Below are 23697 nucleotides of genomic sequence, written 5' to 3'. Positions count from 1 at the left end.
GTGAGACCGCAACATACTCCAAGCCAATCAGATTCAACCCCCAATCAACTTTTTCCTTAGGATGTTTTGTAGGTGTAACAGAAATCTCAGGTCTGTTTTTTAGACCTTGAGTCATGTTGAAGCATCTTAAAGGAAAACACCCAAAAATGAAAACTCTGTCATCCATTACTCACCCTAGAGTTGTTCCAAATCTGTATGCATGTCTTCTTGTGAGCACAAAGAAAGAAGTTTGGATATTGACATTTCTGGGACATCATTGACTTCCAAAGTAGGAAAAATATCGTATAATTTTTTTGTTCTGTTGAACACAAAATAAGACATTTTGAAGAATTTAGGAGAGCAAACAGGTCTGGGGCACCTTTGACTGCCATTTTAATTTTCCTACTATGGTAGTCCCAGAAATGTCAGTGGCTAATATCTTTCTCTGTGTTCAACAGAACAAGGAAATGTACACAGATTTAGAGCAACTAGAAGGTGAGTAATCGTGACTGAATATTCATTTTTCCGTGGCGTGTCCCTTTTAGAGATGGTCTTTTATGAGATAACAATTCATTATATTGTTGGGAAACTGTTTCAAGAGAAGCTGTTTCAAGAACACCTTCTTCAGAGTCCACAGCAGACCGGTAGTGTACGTCTGTGACTAAACAGGAAGAAGGAAAGGAAGAGGCCGATGGAAGGAAGAGGAGGAGGAGAAAAAGAGCAGATATATTAAGAAACTAGAGAAGGAATGTAGTTGAGGTCAGTTTGGAGATGACTGAATGGAGACAGGAATAAATCAGGCTTTGTGATTTGGATCGTTTTTACAGATGACGTCGTGGTTGTCAGATTAAAAGAGAGATATGTACATGTGCGGTACCTAACTTTACTGTAATATTACACAACATTGTGACACAACACTGTAGCAAAATTATTTCTTGTACAAAAGTGAACAAACATTGAAGGCCACTAATATAAAGTGTTTATCACATGGTAGACGTAATGTGACCCTGGATCACAAAACCAGTCTTTAGAAAGCACGGGAACATTTTTAGTAAAAGACAAAAATACATTGTATGGGTCAAAATTATCGATTTTACTTTTATGCCAAAAATCATTAGGATATCTATAAGATCATGTTTCCATGAAGATATTTTGTAAATTTTCTACCTTAAATATATAAAAACCTTATTTTTGTGAGTGGACGGCCTGCCACGGTGCTCCTGATTAACAACTTCAAAGGCGATTTTCTCAATATTTTGCACTCTCAGATTCCTGAGCTTTATACGGTTGTATATCACCCAGATATTTTCCTATTCTAACAACTCACACATCAATAGAAATCAAATTCATTCATCTTTCAGATTATGTAAAACAAATTGACCCATAGTATTGTTTTTGTTGTCCAGGGTCACAAATGTTTAGTTTCTAAAATCAATGCCAGTGTTTTTTACAGTTCAGCAAACTACATGTTATTTTCACCGCTCGTAAAACCAATATCTAGTGTATTTAAGGTGACGTTGGCAGTGTCTGCCCTGTTTTTGAGGATGAGGGCGTGTCACACAATCTGTCCATGTTGGCACTTATATAATGTGGCTTGACCAAGTGACAGATGAATTTAGACTTTTATTGGCTGCTTATCGACAAAAAAAGATCAACAGTGTTTCCTCCCCTTTTTAAAATCAAAAGGTTCGTCATATTAGTTTTTTTGCGCGTGTGCCGTGGCACCTCCTGTCAGAGAGAGAGACAGCGTTTAGAAGATGAACAACAGATGGACCGGAAGACGGAAGAGACCGATGGTCAGACACGAGGTGTTGGGTGGGGGAAGAAAAAGGCGGGAAATGAGAGAGAGAGAGAGAGAGAGAGAGGAAGTTTGTCGTGAAGGAAAGATGTGGCAGAAAAACAGGATTCCAAAGGTCATGCATTGACCCTGACTTCCTGTCGTGATGAACTCATGCTATTGATTCCACACGTCTGAGTCATGTGACCTACAGTGAGTGTGTCACCTCCGGGCTTTCCCACAGTAGATCTCCATGGTAACTTTGATTAGTCAATATGTGAGGTGGAGGAGTTTAGGAATATGGGATGTGACGTATTGTTTAATGAAACACAATCCGGAGAATTTGACTTCAAGTTAAATGCAACTTAAGCATGATTCAGACTACAACAAAAGTCATTTTGAAAGTTTTGTATGATTTGTGAGGACACAAAAGTTTTATATTTTCTTCCGTGTCTTTCGTTAATAACGTCACTATTTTTCTCAGAACTGAATCTGTATTTGAGAGAGATTTCCGTGTGTTTCTGTGGCATGTGCGCTGGTTATTTGTTATGCACAAATGTTTGTTCGGCGAATAGTTTGCTGAGGTCGATTGTAACTCAAGTGTTTGTATTTGTAGAGGGCTGAGTCTGAAATGGAGATTTCTTTCTGTCTTTCTTTCATGTTGTGAACCTCGTGTCCCCTGAGAATCTATCTGTCTCTTGGGGGCGATGGGCTGCCATCTGGCTTGCTATAATGACACGTGTATGCATGTGTGTGTGGTCCTTGTTCAGAGAAGATACTCGATTTTAATCCTTTTTACAACCTTTTGTTGTACTCTTGTTTTCAAGGGTCAACAACACGTCTAAATCATATTTCAAAACATTTGAGTAGTATGTTGATTTTGTTAACATAGTGTCCTGTTTTTCCCTTTCATTTGTTGCAAATCATGAGCAGGATCGTTTTCATTAAATTCACAAACCAGATAAATCACAAGCTAGAGATTTTGTTGAGGCCGAATGCTTATAAACACAGGGCTTGTTCACTTTTTTAGTGACTTCATGCAGAATTTTTCAGATGAGCTCATTTTCTGCATCGTTTTTTTTATAATAAAACATGTCATCTGTCATCCACATCTGGACTGAAAGCTCATAGAATTAAAGGAGTAGTTCACCTTTAAAATGAAAATTCTGTCATCATTTACACCCTCCTGTGAATTTAAACATTTTTGACTTTCTTTCTTCCGCAGAACACAAAAGAAGATATTTTGAAGAATGTGATTGACAGCCCCCCGTTCACTGGCGTTGGTTACAATAGAAGTGAAGGGGGGGCTGTGCTGTTCTGTTACCAACATTTTTCAAAATATCTTCTTTTGTGTGCTGCAGAATACAGAAAGTCATACAGCTTTAAAATGAGGCGTGAAAACGATGAAAGAATTTTAATTTTGAAGGTGAACTACTTTACCTAGATTTAATTTTAGAAAATGAGATGCTATACAGAGTGGATGGTTGCTCACTGTCAGAAGACCCGTCCGTCTTTCTGTGTCTGTGTTAGTTAGGGTCATAGATTTACAACAGATTTTACAACAGTAGATTCACTGTCTATAGTTGCTGGATCTGGCCATTTATTTGCAGTGATAATGTGTGTACAGTTTATACAGAAAGCCTCATGTTTCACCCACAAATTGTTTATCGTTTACACAAGAGAAAGAGATCTTCACAAGTCATTCACGTAATGTTTCCCACTGAGTGTTGAGAACAAAGTCGTGTGTATTGACGGTTTCTGTATTGTCAGGTAGGAAGTGGAAGAGGATGTGTGTCATATGCAGATGTTTTCCATGTGCTGGATGAGGAAGGGTGTATCTTATAAATTTTGTTTCATTCACAAAACCGTTGTGTTGATATATTGACCCAGATGTATTCGTCTCATGGTTAAGTATGAGTGCCAGATGTGAAGCTACAGATTAAAGTAATATTCTGTGAGTTATAGTCATTTTTACCACAAGTAAGAAGCGTAAATCATGGTCAACACAACCTCTCATGGCTTATTGCTTTTTTTAAATGGTCAAAACAGCCATGTGATACAAAACAACAGTTCAATGTATTGATCATAAAAACCTTAAAGTGATAGTTCACGCAAAAAAATAATTCTGTCATTATTTACTTTACCTGACTTTTCTCCATCTGCAGAACACAAAACAAGATATTTTGAAGAATGTTGTTAACTGGCCTCCATTCACTTCTATCAACATTCTTCAAAATATCTTCTTTTGTGGTCTGCGGAAGAAAGAACGTCATAAAGGTTTAAATAACAGGACGGTGAGTAAATTAAGATAGAATTTTAATTATCGGGTGAAATATCACTTTAATAAATATTTCCTCAACTTAATAATAGTTTATACATCCTGTTCATATCCCGATACTGTTTACGGTTACCAAGCAACATACGTTGTCATGGACACTTGACAGGTTTAATGTAGAGTGTCATGTCTAAGTGTTTTTTCTGGCCATTAAATGTCACATTCAAGCACATTTTGTAGTTGGAAAACAGTTGTGTCTGCAGACAGACTTGTATTTAACTTTACTGTGAGTACAGATCATGTGTGTGTGTGTGTGTGTGGACACTTGATTGTTTCAATAGACTAATGTCAATGGAGTGTGTTGACAGATGTCACATGGTTCTATAGGTGTGTGTGTTTGGCAGTATGATGCATCTATTGTGTGTTATTTGTAGAAATATTAAGTATGTAAATAGGATTGTCTGTGGATAATGGCCACCTGCAACAACCTTGCTGATGAGCTTGAGTTCCCATAATCGGAAAGGTTTAAGTAGAAACAGGGAATGCTTGAGTGCTGCCGTTTAATGACTAAACATCCAACATAGTAAAGACATGTGACTGCATTGTAGTTTGGAAGATTCATTGTTTTATATTATTTCTTATTTAGTATACAGTATGCTGTATTGATCATGAAGAGCCACAGTCTGTATTCGCACAGTACGCTCTACAAAATGTTGGGTTATTTCAACCCACCATTGGGTCAAAAATGCACAAACCCAACTGGTGGGTTTCTAAATGTACCTATGATGGTCTGTTTTATCCCAAACCCTGGTTTAAATATAACCAAAATTCTAGGTTAATACTGAGTTTGTCCATATTTGACCCAACGATAGGGTAAAATAACCCAACATTTTTTTAGAGTGTAAGAATTCACCCACACTCTAAAGAAATGGTGCTACAGCACTAAAGGGGTTCTTTGCGTGTTATCATAGGGGAACCACTTTAAGTGCTATATAGAACTATATCTTGGTGCCTGAGGTGCTATATAGAACCCCTTTATATAGAACCATACAGAGGCTCAACAGGTTCTTAATACGGAAGTGGTTATATATGGTTCTTCATCGGTTCTATATAGCCTAACACCTCAGTCACCCCAAAGAACCGCTAAAGAACCTCTGAGGGACCACTGAAGCGCCAATATATGGTTCTATATTGCACTTTAAGTGGTTTACATTTCCATTTAGTCATTTAGCAGTCGCTTTTAACCAAAGCGGCTTACAGAAAGTTCAGCAATAAGCAATATGTCATACTGGAGCAATAACATAATAGGTGCTAATACAAAGCTACTAGTTTTAGCATAAGCTAGACCACAACCTGGTGGTTCCCCTATGAAAGAACCACTTTAGTACTATATAGCACCTTTTTTTTGAGTGCACACCTCATTACTAGAGATGTTCAGTATGAGCGGTTTTTCAGACTTTAGGTGAATGTAACATTAACACACACACATAAAAGTCTTTATGTCCTTGTAGATGAATCACCTGGATAAATTGAATGTGTGTTTTGTACACAAGAGAGAGAATATAGGGGAAGCTGCCTGTCTAATGTATGACCAAGACACACAACGTTTCCTTACACTAAACTACACAAGAAACACAAACGATGTCAGCAATGCACATACACATACACAGGAAATATTTGCATCCAGAAACCCCAGACTCACAACTGCAGAATGTTTTTAAAAGAGTAACAAGCGATCAAAGACTGTTGCCAGTGTGTGTGTGTGTCCTCAGGATAATCACAATGACATTTCTGTCTTTGGCCCAATTAGTCACAGAGCTTGTATCTCACCGACTGGAAAAATCCAGGACAGAATGTGTGTGTGCATGGACTGAAACCTCTTCTTAGTCACTGTGTTTCACAGCGTTTTTGTTCTTGTTCACTGTGTGTGTCTGTGTGTGTGTAATCGTGAGTAAGCAGCCTTTCGCCTAAATTAAAGTAAAATGAATTTATTTGAGCACATGTGCATTTAGACATTATCAGCATCAGGTTTCTGTTTACACTATTTAATAAAGCAAGAGTCCATCGTCATTGGCTGCTGTTGCAGGCTCAAGGTCACATTGAGGGTCTCCATGGCCACATCGAGGTCCCACAAGTAGACGCTTTTTTCCTTTTTCTGTACATGACCTCAAACTTTTCCTTTGTTTCTTTACAGCAAAAGCCACCCAGCGCTGACTGGCGTTTTACTCAGAACCAGAGACCAGGACCCAGCGGGTGAGTGACACACTCACGCACACACATTGACAAAATTTGCATTATGTAAATACAGACGTATTTAAATGTCTGCCCATCCTGCCTCATTTCCAAGCAAAACATTTGCATGGAGCGAACGATTAAAACTCACTGAGACACGCATATCAGATTTGCACGTTTGCCCTGTTTCATTTCACATTTATGATCACATGTTGGATCTAGATAGCGAGTTAAAATGTAGATGTTTCGAGACATCTCGTCTGTTATTTTGGTTACACTTCAAACGACAGATGATGCTAAACATGTTGAATTGTGGGATGATTGTGTTTGTATGCACACTGACGGCACGAATGATGCGAGCCAAATAACGTCGTGCTATTCCACACACAGACAAAGACAGAGAAAGAGAGTTGTCCATAAGGAGCTGTGTGTTGAATCTTAATTTCTTCTCCTCTAAACAAAATGGCCGCCATTGTTCAAGCCCTTACCCCTCCAGCCGGCCTGAATGTGCCAAAGAAAGAGAGCGAGAGTAAACGAGTTGAGGAGGGAAAGACTGAAGTTTATTACCACGTTGCCGTCTCTTCTGTTATTGTGTTGTCTTGAAACCCATTGAAACAAAAATTGGGGAGGTTTCAGTGTGATTGTAACTTACGGCCATTGGTCCAGACTCATGGTCAGCCAATAGCGCTCTGTCTCTCTCCGTGTGCCAGCCAGCACAAGCGAATTGGTTTCCATAACACGCGTTACACAACACATTCCACACTGACACGACTCTGTTTGAAAGAAGCCATTTGGAAGAAATTTTATCTTTTTGTTTAGTTTATGTTGGAAGGGCTGCATATAGTATAACAGCAGGCATAAATATCTTAGAGTTCTTGCACTTTTCAACTAAAACCCTGAGAAAATTTGCTTCCAAAATGCTACATTAAAATGTGTCTTTCACTACATACTGTATATAGATGTCCTATTTTGATGACGGCAAAGTTTTGGTGATCAATCAACGATAGACCAAAATCAACTTTTCGTTAAGATTCATCCAAAAAGGTGTAATGTAAACCTTTCTTCCAGTTTCTGCAAGTTCCAGTCGACTCGCGTAAAATGGTCGCCGGTGACTAGGCTAAGGTACTGAAGGGTAGTTAGAAATCATCCCGGTTTGTTTTCCTCTAGATCAGGTTCCTCATCCGAGTCTGTGATCCCCGATGTAATATATTGTTAAGTGGGTGTTTTTCTGCGGCGCACTCATGGGCCGTCCTGCTCCTAAAATAGGGTTGTGTTGGTGTAGCGTTGTGCTAAATTAGCATGTAGTTGTGACCTTGTGGAAAGCACATCCCACGCTTTCTGTTTTCTGAGGAGAATTGCACAACAAACGATGATGTCATTTACTCAGCTCATACACAGCTGTTGGTTTATTTTTGTATAAATAGCCTTGGATCATAACTCTTTGGTTTTGACGTGAAGTGTGAGCATATAACATACAGTCTGGCCCACTGGAAGGGGTAATCTAACCGCAGGATGTGATAACGTCGACCACAGGAAGTGAGTTTTTTTTCCTCTTAGTGAGATGAGAAGTTGATTATGGAGAACGAGGCGTCTTATCTTCACGCTGGTGAGCAAGAACTGTCATTTGTTCTCATGAAGCGTTGAGCCAGGAAACGGATAAAGCCGGATTGTTCTGTGTCTGAAGCACCATTGACAGTCTTGAAGATGAAGATCTGAGCTTGTTCAAAATGGCTTCGATTAAATTCCAATTCAGTCTTAAAATACTTGTCGTTTGTTCCCTAGTTTAGGTGTTGATTTAATAAACCTGGAAAATATTTTTTTTTTACCCAACAAGCAGTTGACACGACACAGAATTTTAAGTTGAAACAATCCAGCTTTGTTAAGTGTATATAAGTGTAAAATTTCTAGGTGGCAAGCTCAAGTTTTGAAACAAAGCTAATGACCCACCAAGTACCAGAATCGCATGAATAAATGAATCCGAGACCAGTTCTGGTTCTCATTAAGGTCTGTTCTTTCTGAAAAAATTGCATCACTCTGTTTTTCCGTCGTCTCGGCCCTACAAGGAAATGTTTGGCAAACACACACTCTTTCCCCCTCAGATCTCTCTTCCCATCCTTTTCTATTGTTTCTTTTATTTCTCCTTCATACGCTTTTGCAATCGTGTTCTTGTGTTTTGACTACCGTTCCACTTTTTGTTTGGTTAGTTTAGTCTTTTTCACACTTTCCTGTGACCTGTTTTCCATCTTTATGTTTTTCCATCTCTCGGCCTCGGTCCTGCGGTCAGGTCTTGTCTGCAGATGTTGTGGTTAATTGGGTGCTGGTGTCAGTAGCGTTAGAGTGTTTTACGGCTGCTGGGCTCATATAAGACAGGAAGCGAGACCCCTCGAGACCCTGACTTTCTGTTTAACCCCTTCAGACACAGAAATGTATTTTAGTGCAATCTCAGTTTTTTCTGTGCTGAAGATTTGTGCAGTGATTCATACACATCTTCTCTGTTATGACCAGATTTTTCTGGTCTCGTGTTTATTATTTATTTTTAATGAAACACATGTTCAGTCTCTTTATGTAGTGCTGAACTGAAGTTGAATGTAAATCAATTAACATGGTTTCATCCAAATAAGTGACATTTAATATATCACCCAAATATTACAGTATGTCTGACTTGGAGCTTGAAAGAAGATATTTGGTTTTTGACCTCTGATCTTTGATTTCTGTCCTGATTTTATTGTGAACAGGATGAGAATCTTTATTGTTCCTCTCACACTGAGATCAGAGAACATCCGGACGCTGTTCTTTGTTCTTCTTCTAGTCGTTACTAATAAGGGAAAAGACTAATTGACATCATGCTGTGTTTTGGTAACTTTAATCTTCATGTGTTAGTGGGAAATGACGTGTAGTTAAATTTTGCATTAAGTGTTTAGTTGACAACCAAAAGACGTGTCTTTGTTTGTTTGCCGTGTGTGTAATGAGGTGGATTTTGTTCACCGTGGATGAAAATCGTGCAGTTTAGAAGAAGCCTTTGAAGAATAATTTGCCACATATGGAAATGTTTAGTGGATGTGTGTGTGTTTGAGCAGCTCTCGTTTTCTGGTTGTTTTTGTTGTTTCCATCAGACTTCCAACATTGTGTAGTAAAAAAGTAACATGGAGGACTAGAGAGAGAGAGAGAGAGACAGAGAGAGAGAGAGAGATTGTGTGTGTCTAAAAACTAGGCAACAACACACACTGCAGCTGTTCCTGATAGCAGTCGTAGAGAACACACACACACAGATAGCAGCGGTACAGAACGCTCTCTGTTTTGCTGACTCCGCTTCCTCTTGTCCTCTGCAGGGCTGCTGCCACTCCTGAGGTTGCTATGGGAACAGGACCCTGGCCCAACCCCCCCACTGAGGCTGAGCAACTCCAGGCATTGATGGCCGCAGCTAATGGTAATTATTGCACTCTCTCTATCTCTATCTCTCTCTCTCTCTTTTTCTCTCTCTCTCTCTTTCTGTCTCTCTCTCTTTCACTCATACACAATAATATGCTCACACATGCAGATCCAGATTGTTTTAAACGTTTTATAGCATTGTGGAAAACAGGCGTAGATTATTTTGTCTAAATGATAACTGAATCCCTTGTCTGATCATTTCTCACGGCTGCGCCCTTGATTTGTGTGAAAAATAAATGATCATGTACATGCAAAAACACACACTGAATATTTACTGGCCTATAGCTTTACAAACCACATTAGAGCACACAGCTGTGATCTCTCTCTCTCTCTCTCTCTCTCTCTCTCCTCATATATCCTTTTATTTTCACTGCTTCTGTGACCGAGCAGAAATAAAAGCGAGTGACTCACACACACACACACACACACACACACACACAGACACACATCTGCTTCACTATTTTAAAAGTGGCAACAAAATCCTCTATTATTTTTATATAAAGGTATTTATAATGTCTAACACACACCCTTCCTGCTCCTACAATAAATGTAAACATTGAATTTGTATCTTTGAAGGACATTTGCAAAGGGAGTATTTATAGTATCACAAAAGCTCATTGTTGCAGACATCACACAGTGACACTCCACACAAGGAGTGAATCATATGCAAATACATTCATCTTTTAGCATTTATTTGTAAAAGAGACAGAGGACTTTAATACATCAATTTTAAGACTAGCTCTGTTTTCAATGTGTTTTTCATGTATTTTTATAAAAAAAATCATTTGTGTCATCATCTGTGATCATTTGTCTTTGGTGTATTATCTAATCTGAAAGCTTTTATTTCCACTTAGAGGTCAGCGAGGCGACCAACACTTTGACCCCGGGCACCATGGGTCTGAGCACCCGCTACAGCCCTCAGTTCACCCTGCAGCACGTCCCTGATTACCGCCAGAACGTCTACATCCCCGGCAGCACGGCTACGCTCACCCCCAACCCTCAACAGCCCCAGCAGGCCCTGCCCCCTCCGCAGGCTTCCGCCGCACAACCCGAACCGCCCAAGGCCGCCCAGACCCCAGCCAGCAAGAAGAAATCAACCAAGAAAGACAAGAAGTAGAGAGGAGATGTGAAGGAGGGCGCGATGGAGGGAAAGAATTAGGGAGAGGAAATCTTCAGTAACTAGTCAAATTAAGATTATTCGAACTATAAGGGTTAAAACACATTATGTCAAAGTGAACCGAACTCACAGATGCAGTTTTCTGTAGCGATCCGTGCAGCTGTTTCACTCCTGCGTTTTTTACCTTGTTGCGTACTGTAAAATCACTTTCGCGCATTCAGTTTCCTTCATTTTAGCTTTATGGATCTCACTGAATGTTCAGGTCATTGAGAGAGAAACCATTTTTTTTACGCTCACTTTTTTGCCAAGTTTACGCAACTTTCAAGTGACACTATATTCCCACGTATATAGCCAATAATGTATTTACCGCAGTACTTTACCACGATCATGTACATGTTTCCAATGCAGACGTTACGGAAAAAAGGAAATGAGTTATTATAACAATAATGTTGTTGTTTATACAAAGACACAATGTCCATTGCTGCGTTTGCTCATGAGCTCAGATACTGTTGCAATGTATCTTTTTTTTCTTTTTTGCCTTGTTTTATGATGGTTGTTACCTAAAATACCACTATTCCAAATCAAAATGATCCGTGATGAGAAGTGTCGCCATCAATGTAGTCAGGTGATCATTATCGCATGCACAGTAACCTGACATCTATAGACCTTCTCGTGGTGTTGGTCACTTCATGACTTTTTTAAGAATCCCCCTGTGTTTCACTGAGCCAGAGATTTTTTTTTATTACCTGAATTTTTTGGGAGCATTTGTGACTGTCGTCCGTGCCGTAACGGGCGAATCCATAATCTCTAAATCCATAGAGGTGTGTGTGTGTCAGCACACCATCGGCTGTATCTTCTCTAGTATTCAGTATTTTCTGGTTATCCTAAAGTGTTCAAACTCACTCTTTATCAGTGCTGGTCGTAGTTTGTAATAATAGCTAGTTTTGAATTCTTTTTTGAAACAATCTATCCATAGTGAAGCCTCCCAGTACAAACAGCTCAAATCCACTGAGCTGAGTCCAGGACCTGTCGAGCTGTCTGCATAGAGAGCGAAACGGGTCATTATTTTTGGAGAAGGTTAAGATGTGTTTTATAGGAGGAGGACAATCTTACACTCTCAGAATGTACAGCAGTCCATTCTCATATAGCGGTCTCAACCGAAATATATTTCGTCCAAATGCAAACTCATACCCTCAGCATGATGCTTCTTTGTAAATAGACAACCGCCCTTAATAACATGGATGAATGCGTTGAAGATTAGCAGCTTACTTAAGACGAGCCGCTTACTACTGGAACGTCTCAGCTAAAAAGAAGAAAACGTTTGAGACACCGAGTATGTGTTACCAGTGTAGTTCTTCAGTACTATGAAGGGCAACTAACGCACCTGTAAATAAAGAGTTTAACTTTTACTTATGGAAATAAATAGTGACGCACTCTTAGATTAGAAGTTGTGATGTTATGCATATATTTTTGTGTTCACCTTTCTTTTCCTGTCTGACTATTCATAAAAGTACAGCGAATGGAGGCCGAACCGTCTGAACTCCCTCGCTGTTCATTTCCTGGTTTCTGCTGTGCTGACACGTGCGAATGCTTCTCAATGTCTATATGAAGAATCTGTATAGTTCTATTATATGTGTGTGTATGTCTGCTGATGCTATAAACCTGCTGTAACATCTTTAAGACGCTTCGATTCCCTTGTGTGCTACTCTCATTTTATATGCTAATATTTATATTGCTGTTTTATTTTTTCTCTCTTAAACACTGACATTTCAAATAAAAAGTTATCAAATCGTTAACACTTTGTCTAAATTGTATTTATTCTCGTTTTTACAAATATAGGTGTTTATGCTTATACACAATAGCTCAATGCAATCTCTCTGAAATTAAATGAAGCACATATATCCTTCGAAAATCTTCAAAAAGGTTTTTCAAGAAATGTAGAAAACACTGTGCTTTTTAAAAGATTACTTTAGTTATTTAATTTGGCAAGCACTTTTTATTGGTTCGATATTTGTAAAACCCAGTGACAAACATAAATGGTGACTCAAAATAATGTTTAATGGCAAAAACAACTTTGGTTATTAAAATATCGTTGTATTTGTTAAGATTAGGAAATGCATTTGAACTAACAAAGATTGATAATTGCTTAAAAACCATTGCTTCTTGATCATTTTAGTTAATGCCGATACAATTGTTCATGATCATTCATTGTGCATTAAGCAATATTAACAGTTAAAATTAAATATATGAGTAAATGCAGAAATAATCATATGAATTATGATGAATGACATGATGTAGACGTTTTAGTAGTTAATGCAATAGCTGAGATGAATTAACAAAGTTAGCAACTACAACCCTATTGTAAATTGTCGTCAAAGCATTTTAAAGTTAATACAAACTTGCAAAATGGTTGAATTTTCAGGTTTGATACATTAAACATAAGAATTTTTCTTACATCTTTGCACAAATATATTCCTATTTATAAATAGCTGGATACTACTCTGAAAAAAAGACTTTAGCCCTCAGTGTTGAAATTCTTGAAAAAATACATCAAAGAATGACCACAATGAGCTGCATTAAAAAAAAAACAGCAGCAGGATACAGTATCGCTCAGACAGTCAGCTATTTGCACACTCAGCTCTTAAGGCAACAAGCAGAAACAATATTTTCTTTCATGACCACAAAGATTCAAAGTCTAAAAAGTCTTGCCAAAACTATTTCAGCGTTTTTGCATAATGTTTCCAAACCATGTGATGGTTTCTAACAGGTGCTCAGGGTGAGAGCTCCATGTAGGAGGTAGAAAGTGTCAGAGGTCAAAGCGTTCCACTACAGTCACAGAGAGAGTTAAATGTGAGATGATTGTAACAGATGTAAACAGATACAATGAACCCCACAGAAAGGAAAAGTGTGCTGCAGTCTGTCATAAAACCCCTGGGAGAAATTCACAAAAGAAAACGCAGGGAAGCCCATCTGTTCACCCAACACACACTGGTTTACAAAAACCTTTTCCACTTCATCTGATATTACCATGGAAACCCAGTCCTTCTCCAAGAGTCAAATGGAAGTGTTTAGAATCTAAAGAGGACAAAAAAAGACACGCAAAGAAAACATTTTAAAATGATCAGATCGCAACCTAAAACTAATCTTCAAGTTAAATTGAAATGATCAAGTAATGTTGAAAAGTTTATAACTTTACAATAAGTTATTTGTATTTTTAACTACAATCGGTTACATTCACAACGTTCAATACTTCCGCATTATTTACCTTAGTTAGTGTTTATTTACCAACACAGTTTTTACTCAAATAATGTATCTGTTAATGTCTGATAATGCTTAACATGAACGAACGATAATCAACTGTATAGGCATTAACCAACATTAACAAAGATGAAAAATTATGTTAACATATATATTGTTTATTGTTTGCTAATGCATAACTAATGTACAAACAAGATTGATATGTATGTGTATATTTGTATATGGTTTCTAATTGTTTTGCATTGGTTAATTGGTTTCTAATTTTTTTACTAGTTTTATTTTTGTTAGAACCATCTCCACACAGTGTAATTATAGGTGTGATATTTTGTTCACTGTGTCTCAACACATAACTATCTTTTTGGTCGATGCAATAATCAATAGTAATGTTAGACTAACAGAAATTCTACTGATACGGTAGATTTTTATTCTATTTGTTTTTTGTGATATTAACATTAAAACTGTCATGTGTTATTTTTTCTGTGAGACATTATTTCCTGTCGAAGTGGGCGGGTCTTGGCAAGAATAAACTTCTACATGCTAATATTCAACAGCCGTGAGAATGAATTTTAGTGTCTAAGAATGATCTGGGAAACCTTAATTTCTAAAGCAGCAATAAAGCTTTTGCTTCCCTTGAGGAGACGATACCGGAAAAGAACCGAACATCTGGAGGAGAAGTTATAGGATGACAAAAATGACAGAGAATGAATAAACAGATGAAACAGATCATTTGATTTAAGAACCATCACACAATAGAACGATCAGAGAACACATCTGAGATTTAGAGAAAGTGAGAGAGAATAGAAGTGTGATTGTGTGAAAGTTTCATCCACTAGACATTCAGACCACACAACTCTAATCCACACTTCAGCACCATGGTGACAGGTGTTGCCAAGGCAATACGAGCAGCTGCTTCAGATATTCTGGGATGTTGCTCTCACTCTCCCAAATGTGTTGCTCTGAAATTGTGAGGAATGCAACAAACGACCAATCACAGAGAATATGATAATCACTGTGACCAATCATGTCACCCAAACACATATTATTGCCTTTAAAACTTGTGTGATTGAGCTTTTTAACAAACTAAATGGAAACATAAAATAACCTTTAAAAAGTATAAGACTTAAGATCTCTTAAATGCTGCATCGATCTCTTTTGATGATTATGCTTACAACTAATAAAGAGACTCATTCTAACTCCTACTTATCAAGAAAACCAAATCATATTTTGTCTTTCATCGTTTCTATAACATGCCAGGACATTATTAAAGTAAACTTCTTGTAGATGTGCTCACTAAATAGTTGAAACAGCTGTGTGTTAATGTTCTGTTGAGATGAACTCTGGCACAACACAATCCAGTCATTGAGAAACAAAAGTGTCCTTTACTGTCCGCAGGAAGTAAGCGATTTCCCTGTGGAGTAAATTCCTTCATCACCATGATGGGACACTACAACAGTACTGGCCTACTTTACCAGCCAACAATTCACCATCTGTGTGTGTGTGTGTGTGTGTGTGTGAGAGAGAGAGAGAGAGAGAGAGAGAAAGAGAGAGAAAGAGAGAGATGGAGAGGGAGAGAGATTAAATATTCACATGTTGCTTCGCTTCATTTCATGGAGTTAAAGCCAGATGATGTAGAGTTCCAGAAAAGAAATTCACCACCACCAGCTTTATACTTTCAATGTTTTCAAACACTGAAACATTTCAGACATTTTAATAATTGAAGATTGCATCAAATTATTAAATATATCAATCATATCTAAACCTCGAAATGACCCTAGTAAAGAAGCAATACATTTCAAATACAATATACAAGTATATTTTAAATGTACTTACATATTTACTGACATATTGCTTAAGACTTAATGATATAAAATTGCTAGTACTACTTCTACACAATACACTTTTCTTTATTAAAGGGATAGTTCACGAAAAATTCTCTAGTTGCTCCAAACCTGTATACATTTCTTTGTTTGGTTAAACACAGAGTGAAATAGTCAATGGAGAAATGACCAAAGAAAACCATGGGCATTTTCTAAACCTGTTTGAATTCAGCTTGGAAACGATAAATGACCAGAAATCAACTTAAATTGAGCGGCACACCACGTGAGATCATTTCTGAAGGTCAACAAAGATCATTCAGACACTTTCAGGAGAGAGAGAACAATGTCTCTTTATGAGTGATTGAAACGGTTAAAGTGACTCACATGACACGAGTACTTCAGGCGCTTTGACCTCTGCTCAGATAAGATGCAGTCAGACAATCTCCACAGCATCACGGTCATTAAGAGACACAGACACACATCTATAACCCTCGATTCACAGTTCTCAGATCAGCAGACTGAGCCTGAGGGACATTACGAGAGAGAAACACACACACTTCATCTAAATTATATTATCTGAGCTGAAGAGGACATGACGTTCTGTGTGTGAAGCTGAATAATAACACCATCATCTGTGTGTGTGAAAGCAAAACACAGAAAGATTCATAACATCTGCCTAAAGAGATGACGAAAAAACTGAAACAAACACAATACAGACTGTGAACTCTTCTATACGAGTAGAGGAAAATCACTTCAGCCAAGATCTCAAAACACTCAATAGTTTTTTTCTTTCTTTATTATCACTTCATGCATTTTAAATCAAACTGTGGTTTTCTTCTAAGATTCTTGTTTCAGCCCATTCTTTTTGTCTTCCATCAGTCTTTCTTAACTTTTCAGTCATTCTCAACTTTTCCATCCATCTCTGAAATTTGTCATTAAATCCCATGAAATAGAGAGATTGGGTGAGAGACATATATAAATAAAGCACAAATAAATGATGCCAACTGCAAAGAGGTACAAGAACCTCTGAGAATGATGTGAATGTTTGTGTTGTTTAGGGTTCCGCAGTGATGCTGCCAAAGCAGGACAAGAAAAGCTCAAAATAAAGACGGAATTCACCCCCTCTCTCTCTCTCTCTCTCTCTCTCTCTCTCTCTCTTTCTTTCTCACTCTGACTCCACCCTTCAGAAACAGGCACATATTCTCTCACATCCACCCGGCTACCTGGAGACCATGATGACTCTGAGCCAGCTAATCAGCTGCTTGAGAATTCCCCTCCTGCTTTCTGATTGGCCAGCGGCTCAAGAGCATCAATGCAACAGACATTATGTCATCATGACCAACTACAGGCCAAGAGTCTAGGTATGTTATACAATGTTATAATTCTAGGTATTAAGCAAATATGAGTAATGTGACGCTCACATCATAGTAAGTCACATCATAAGATATATTCTGAACAAAACACACATGGCACATAAGATCTGAGAATGAGTCTGATGTCAAATGAGTCTTATTCTTAGAAGAAAATCACTGTGGCAAGAGGGAAGAGAGTACATCCAAAACAAACATTCCTGCTCTGTATTCCTCGTTTCACTCAACGTGTCTCAGAAATAGAGAGAGAGAGAGAGTGCGCTCATAACATACAGCAGCTAAACATCACCCATAACTAACTAACAGATAATTGGGCTTTGACCAGACATTGTTTGTGTGATAAATGTGTGAGCTAGCCAACAACAGAGATTGTGTAAGTTTTATGAACTTTGTGAGTGTGTGTGCGTGTGTGTGCTGAGCTGGATTTGCCAGAGGAAATTCCCAATCATAGCTGCATTTTTCCTGACTCATGAGACATAAAACCAGCTAACAGATTCAGACGCAGGAATGTCAAACACACACACACACAAGGAAGCACACACCAACACACACGCTAACACCAATACACACACGATCACACCAATACACACAGAAGGAAACACAAGGAAACACACGCTTACACCAATACACAAACACCAATCAAACCTAATATCACAACCACCTGTTACTATCAGTGTACCATAGTACTGTCAGAATATTGTTGTGCGACATTTATTGTGCATTACAGATTGCTTGCTAGCCACCTGTTGTTTATTGCCGTTCTTTGTTGGTCGCCCCAGATAACAGTATCTATTACAGCAGTGCTTCGGTGTGAATGCAGTTAAAGCGTCTGGATTTCATTGCATTAGATGCTATTTCTGCATTCTGCCGAAGCACATCAGTTCATCAGTTTTGTTTTACATCAGTCACATGAAACACACACAGAAACAAAACGAGGAAAGAGTATTAAAGATCTTTTAATGGTGTGGGTTCAGAGATCATCACAATAAACATCTCTACGGTCACTCGTATACACAATCTGACCAAACAATTCTCACAGATACAATCTCTATATTGTTACAGTAAAATAATCAACAATAAAAATTAACATAGAAAAAAGTTTCCTTAAAAAATACTAAACGATGAAAACACAAAGTGTCTTTGTTTATTCTGTGATATTTATCAGCTTCTCACAGGAAGGTGAACATGTTGGTCGCGCAACCATCCAACCAAATGACGAATCAAAGTTTTGTGGAGAATCTGGTGCCGTGCAGGTCTTCAAAACGCAGTCCACGGAAATTCAGAAAACAAAAACTTTGGCTTCGTTATTTCCAGAACAAGGCGATTTCAGATGTGCTTGCTCCAGTATTGTCTCGTTATATTAATGACTGTTTATTTAAATACAGCAAAATCCAGAAAACAACTTCTCAGGATGTCTGGACTGATGCAGTCGGGTTATGGCGTTAGACGGTGATCTCCACCCTCAGACATTCAGCCAACACCCACATTCAGGTAAATCAATCCGCAAAGAAAGTCCGACATCATATTTCCCTGTGAATATCAATGTTTACTCTCACAGTGAACTAGAGACCTAAAATAACTATTTATCACTGACACTTCAGTAACAGCCCTAAAACAAGAGGAAAATTATATTACCCGACTGCAACATTCAACAAATCTACGAGCATCAAGTCAAAATGTTTGTAGCTTTCAGCTCGGACAAGAAATTCGACTTAACATTTGCCAACAGATGCGAACGTGTCAAGAGAATGATGTACATCTGTTAAGTGTGTGTGTGTACAGTATCAGCAGTTTGACGGTATTTCACAAACACATCACAGGTGTTTCAATGACATCTCTGTCAAGACACAACGAGCGCACGGCAACTGCCGTCATTCAAGAAACTTGCAATTATACAAGAGAGCGTGTGAAAAAATTATTTGTAAAACCATTTGGACTGAAGCCATTGAGAGCTCACCAAGATTTGTCAAAATGTTTCAATCTTATTCGCTTAAAACGAGAAAAAAAGAAGTAGAAAGTGAAATCTCGTGAACATTTAAAAGTACTTGTCTTAACCTGTGATGGGCTACAGAACCTCAGTGAGAACAGTTCCAGTACACACCGACCGAACGACACCCTGAATCGTATTTATGGGCCGGACATTAATGGCACTTTGTGTTTGGTGTAAAACATCACATTAAATTCAAACATCCAGCGGCTTTTTTTTTTTTTAACAAAACAAAAACAAACAATCAAAACCGAACAAAGCAGACTGAACATATTGAGATGAATCTCTGTTCTGAGACAACAAAGCATTCTGGGATAGATATTCACAAAATGTGAGCATCTGAGATGAACGAATGATGGGGAAAAGAAAGAAAAACCACGGTGGAGAAAAGGATGACGTATTTATCAGGGCAATGTGACGGCCAATAGGAGGCTGTATAAGCTCTTTTAAGGGTGTGGTTTAGCGAGAGCCCCGCCCTCATACATTTGGTCCCAGAGCACAATCGGAATCTGCTGAATTAATAGAGAAAGTTCCTAATTTGACCGTGACGGCATGTCTTCTAACAGATCCTCCAGTGAACTCATATCTTCAGCTGTCTTCTTCTTACTGTCCACAACGTCCAATCGGGATTTTTTGGTGCTGGAGGCCGGGGCGTCCTCCTGCAGCAGCTCTTTGGCTAGAATGTTTGTCACGGCTTGACCGGCTCCTCTCCGATTATTGGCTGGAAAAGAACGGAAAAAACATGTGTCAAACATTACCACCCTCTTAAAAAATCAAGTTAGCATGTCAAACAGCATGCTGTATACAGGCGTGACATCACAGTCTGCAGAGGTTAGATGTCTAGGGTTAAATCACAGCATCAGAGAGAACATCAGGTGTGCAAATAAGCCTTCGCATAGGAACATTCTGGGTTATTTTCAACTTTGTCAACATGCTACGTCTGAAGAAAACCAAAGACTCTTAATAAAAAGGTAGCGCTGTCAAACGATTAATCGCGATTAATCGCATCCAGAATGAAAGTTTGTGTTTAGATAATATATGTCGGCGTTCTGCGCATCTTCATTTTGTATTCATAAACACACACATATGCATATATTTAGGTAAAATTAATAAGCGTTTATATACAAATTCAACTATTGGTTAAATATAAATAAAAACATCAAAATATTTCCTAAATACAAAATTAATATGCATAGTACACAGACCTACACAAACTTTTATTCTGGATGCGATTAATCACGATTAATCGTTTGACAGCCTTAACAAAAATGAATCGGGAACATTCCGAGGTTTTTTATTTAGAAAATGATTTTATCTGAAGTGACTTACAAATGAGGAAGCATTCAAATATTTGTATGACTTATTGGGTTAAAAGTTAAAACATTTTAACGTTTGTTTGCCTTTTGCGTTTTAATCTTAAGTTTATTACCGCATGTGCATCAGTTATTGTCTGTGGTGACCATCCAGACGATATCACCCAAAATATTAGTTCAATATAGAACATATTGCAGACTTCGACTCGGACACAGAAGACAGATGTGAAACATAAACTGCCATCTACAGCATCTCTCCAGACTGCTTTAGACACTGAGAGTTGAGGGATTGTGGTTAGATCGCGAACATGTGGTAGTTCCATGTTGGTTTATTAAGGTCAACTGGAAATAAACACACCAATAATGTCTATGAAGCAAACCGATAGAAACGAGACATTCAGATGAGAATAATCTTTGATTCTCATACTTCAGCTTAGAAAAACAAAACCATGCAGGGAAATCATGATGAACACACACACACAGATCATTCCCAGAGGCACTGATAACCATCTCTAAATAAATATCTGAAATGATCCATGCAGGGCACTAAACACACACAAAGTCAAACGTTACCAAGCAGGTGTCCAGTGTGAGCTGAGACAGAGACAACACTGAGTCTGTTGGGAAGAAAAAGTCGTTAAAGGTGTGTGTGTGTGTTCTTTCTGATATAAAAATCAACCGTGATAACTGATGTTTCAGCCCAAACCTCCGTGTGTCCTGCAGTTACTTCAGTGTATCCAGAGCCTTATAATAACTTTTTAGGAGTCTATGTAACACAAAACATTTTATTGTTGTTTTCCGTTTGAAAAGTACCTAAAAGCAACCGGCAAATGTGAGAAAACACGTTGAAATCTTTACATGTATGATTACATTATTAATTTCAGTATTATGTTTTCCGGGTATCGAACCTAAAACCTTTGTTTTGTTATCGCAATGCGTTTCCAATTAAGCTAATTTTCTAAGGTGGTTTACATGGAATTGAGATGAAATCTGTATTTTTATAAACATTAAACAAATTGTGTTTGTTGCTTAAACAAATCTAACCACACACACGGGCTTGTTTGACCTTTGATCAGAATCATGAAAGCGTCTCAGTAGACTGAGGATGGGAAGTCACATGATCTGTTTCCATGGTGACATGTTAATAGAGCAGCTGCCAGGTTTCATTAGCACGCAGAAGATAAACAACTAACTCCTTAAAATCTCCAAAATTTTATTTGATCACTTTTAATATTTTCATCCGCTAATTGTGTTCGAATCAAGTTTGTTACATAGTTCATTTTTTTGCGCTAAATGTGGCGTTTATACAGTCTGTGATATCCAAAACTGGAAAACAGAGCTTGTTGCTCTGCCGTGTGTGACTAACTGAGAAAACCAGACATAATTATATGTGATGAAGCTAAAAATACAGACACACACACAAAGAGAGAGAGAGATGGTGAGCTCCCCCATGGGACAGGACATGTAACTGCAGTTGTGTGTGTGTGTGTGTGTATCTAACGTGATTAAGTGTGTGATTTTGTTCACAGACGGCAGGACTGTGTGTTGCTCTTTTTGTAGGAGTGTAAGAGGGTGTGTCCTGCCACAATGTTGCGCGCTGGACAAAAGAGGGTGTGTGTGACTTTTGAGAAGACGTGCTGAGCGGACATCTGGCATGTGTGTGTGTAGTCTGGTCGTCTCGGTGGCCAATGAAGTGATATAGTGTGTTTTTGGCAGCTGGGTGTGCCTATGCCCTTTTGTGTAAAACTGACTGGCTGCTGTGCGTTGATCTCCTTTGTGTTGAAGTGTGCGTCAGAAGTGTGTGTGTGTCTTTGTGTGTGAGGTCGTGACTCGGCAGATGTGTGTATATATGTTAATGATCAACCTAAAGACGCACGAGCTGCATCCTAGCGAAGGGTCTATTCATCCTAAGCAGTATGCAAATTGGCAAGCACACTTAAAGACAACTGCTTTTTGAACAGCTACGTTTATTCTCAAAAACTGACGTAATTATGTGCTTTACTCTTAAATAGTTTGATGTATTAAGTCATTGTAGATGTCAAACGCACAGGAGTAAAGGAGTAGTTCACCTTCGAGAACAGAGAAGAAGATATTTTGAAGAATGTTGCTAACAGCCCCCAATTCACTTGCATTGGTTACAATAAAGTGAAAGGGGGGCTGTGCTGTAACCAACATTTTTCAAAATATCTTTTGTGTTCGGCAGAAGAAAGAAGTCATACAGGTTAGAAATGACAAGTGGACGTGTAAATGATGACGGAATTTTAATTTTGAGGGTGAACTTCTCCTTTATGAGCGTTTTGTTTCATATATCTGTCTGTAAATCGGTCTGTGCGCATTTGAGAACGGCAGCTGCCCCCTGTCCTTCAGCATCTCTCTGATTGGCTGATGACTCATCACCCACAGGGTCAGAGGTCAAAGGTTATAGGGTGTTGCCTGTCTCCTCACTGCATGCCTGAGGTCTGTCTAAAGGCATCTACATGGTTTCATGTATGTGTGTATATGCGTGCGTGTGTGCATCAAAGCATCCATATGCAGAATGAACATGTGGTCGGTCACTGAGGGTGTGTGCTGGTATGTGTGTGTTCTATGTATAGCTTCTGGTACAAAACCTATTGAGCCGTTTTGCTATCCACCCCCTACGTAGGCAGCTTCTTTTTAAGGAAACTTTCTATCTGAAATGTAAGTGATCTGACAAGTAAACAGCCTCCTCTCGACCGAAAGACTTTGATGTTAGCATCGCTAAGCTAAATAAATGATCCTTTTTTTATTTAAGTTCATAAGACAAGCAAACACCGGATAAGAGTTACACTATAAAACATTTCTGTATGCATGTGTGTGTGTGTCTAGTTTCCTCTTCTTTCATAAGAGCTAAAAAAAAAAAAAACATATTCACTGATGACTCACACTACACACACACACACACACAATGTTTGAAGTTATTCCAAGTAAAATAAACCGCCTCGAGAGACTGGAGCGAGATTCAATGAAAGAACGAGAAAGACAAAACGGTTTATGAAAAAAGATAAAAAGCGCGGGAATGTGGTGGCACAAGTGAGGGAGCATGTGTGTAGGCATTCTTGCCACATAGACGCACATCTGGATCTATTCAACAGTTCGAAGGTTCACACACATACACAGAATGT

The 23697-nt window shown here is 38.4% G+C and overlaps 2 protein-coding genes across 27 annotated transcripts in view; one reads left to right on the top strand and one right to left on the bottom strand.

Moving 5' to 3' along the window:
* LOC130437735 (protocadherin gamma-A11-like) overlaps positions 1–12605 on the top strand; it is a 143876-nt gene extending 131271 nt beyond the window's left edge. For all 25 annotated transcript variants that reach the window (XM_056769282.1, XM_056769281.1, XM_056769283.1 and 22 more), the window contains exons 2-4: positions 6226–6284; positions 9593–9690; positions 10547–12605. In XM_056769282.1, coding sequence (XP_056625260.1) covers positions 6226–6284; positions 9593–9690; positions 10547–10809 — 420 coding nt within the window. In that variant the 3' untranslated portion in view covers positions 10810–12605. The remainder of the gene's footprint in view (positions 1–6225; positions 6285–9592; positions 9691–10546) is intronic.
* Positions 12606–18194: 5589 nt separating this feature from the next.
* Positions 18195–23697, bottom strand: part of LOC130437719 (protein diaphanous homolog 1) — a 67036-nt gene continuing 61533 nt past the window's right edge. For both annotated transcript variants that reach the window (XM_056769221.1, XM_056769222.1), the window contains one exon: positions 18195–19962. In XM_056769221.1, the coding sequence (XP_056625199.1) occupies positions 19775–19962 (188 nt within the window). In that variant the 3' untranslated portion in view covers positions 18195–19774. The remainder of the gene's footprint in view (positions 19963–23697) is intronic.

This window comes from Triplophysa dalaica, chromosome 16 (genome assembly GCF_015846415.1).
Source record: "Triplophysa dalaica isolate WHDGS20190420 chromosome 16, ASM1584641v1, whole genome shotgun sequence".
Lineage (NCBI taxonomy): Eukaryota > Metazoa > Chordata > Actinopteri > Cypriniformes > Nemacheilidae > Triplophysa > Triplophysa dalaica.
This window is presented reverse-complemented; position numbering and strand designations above follow the sequence as displayed.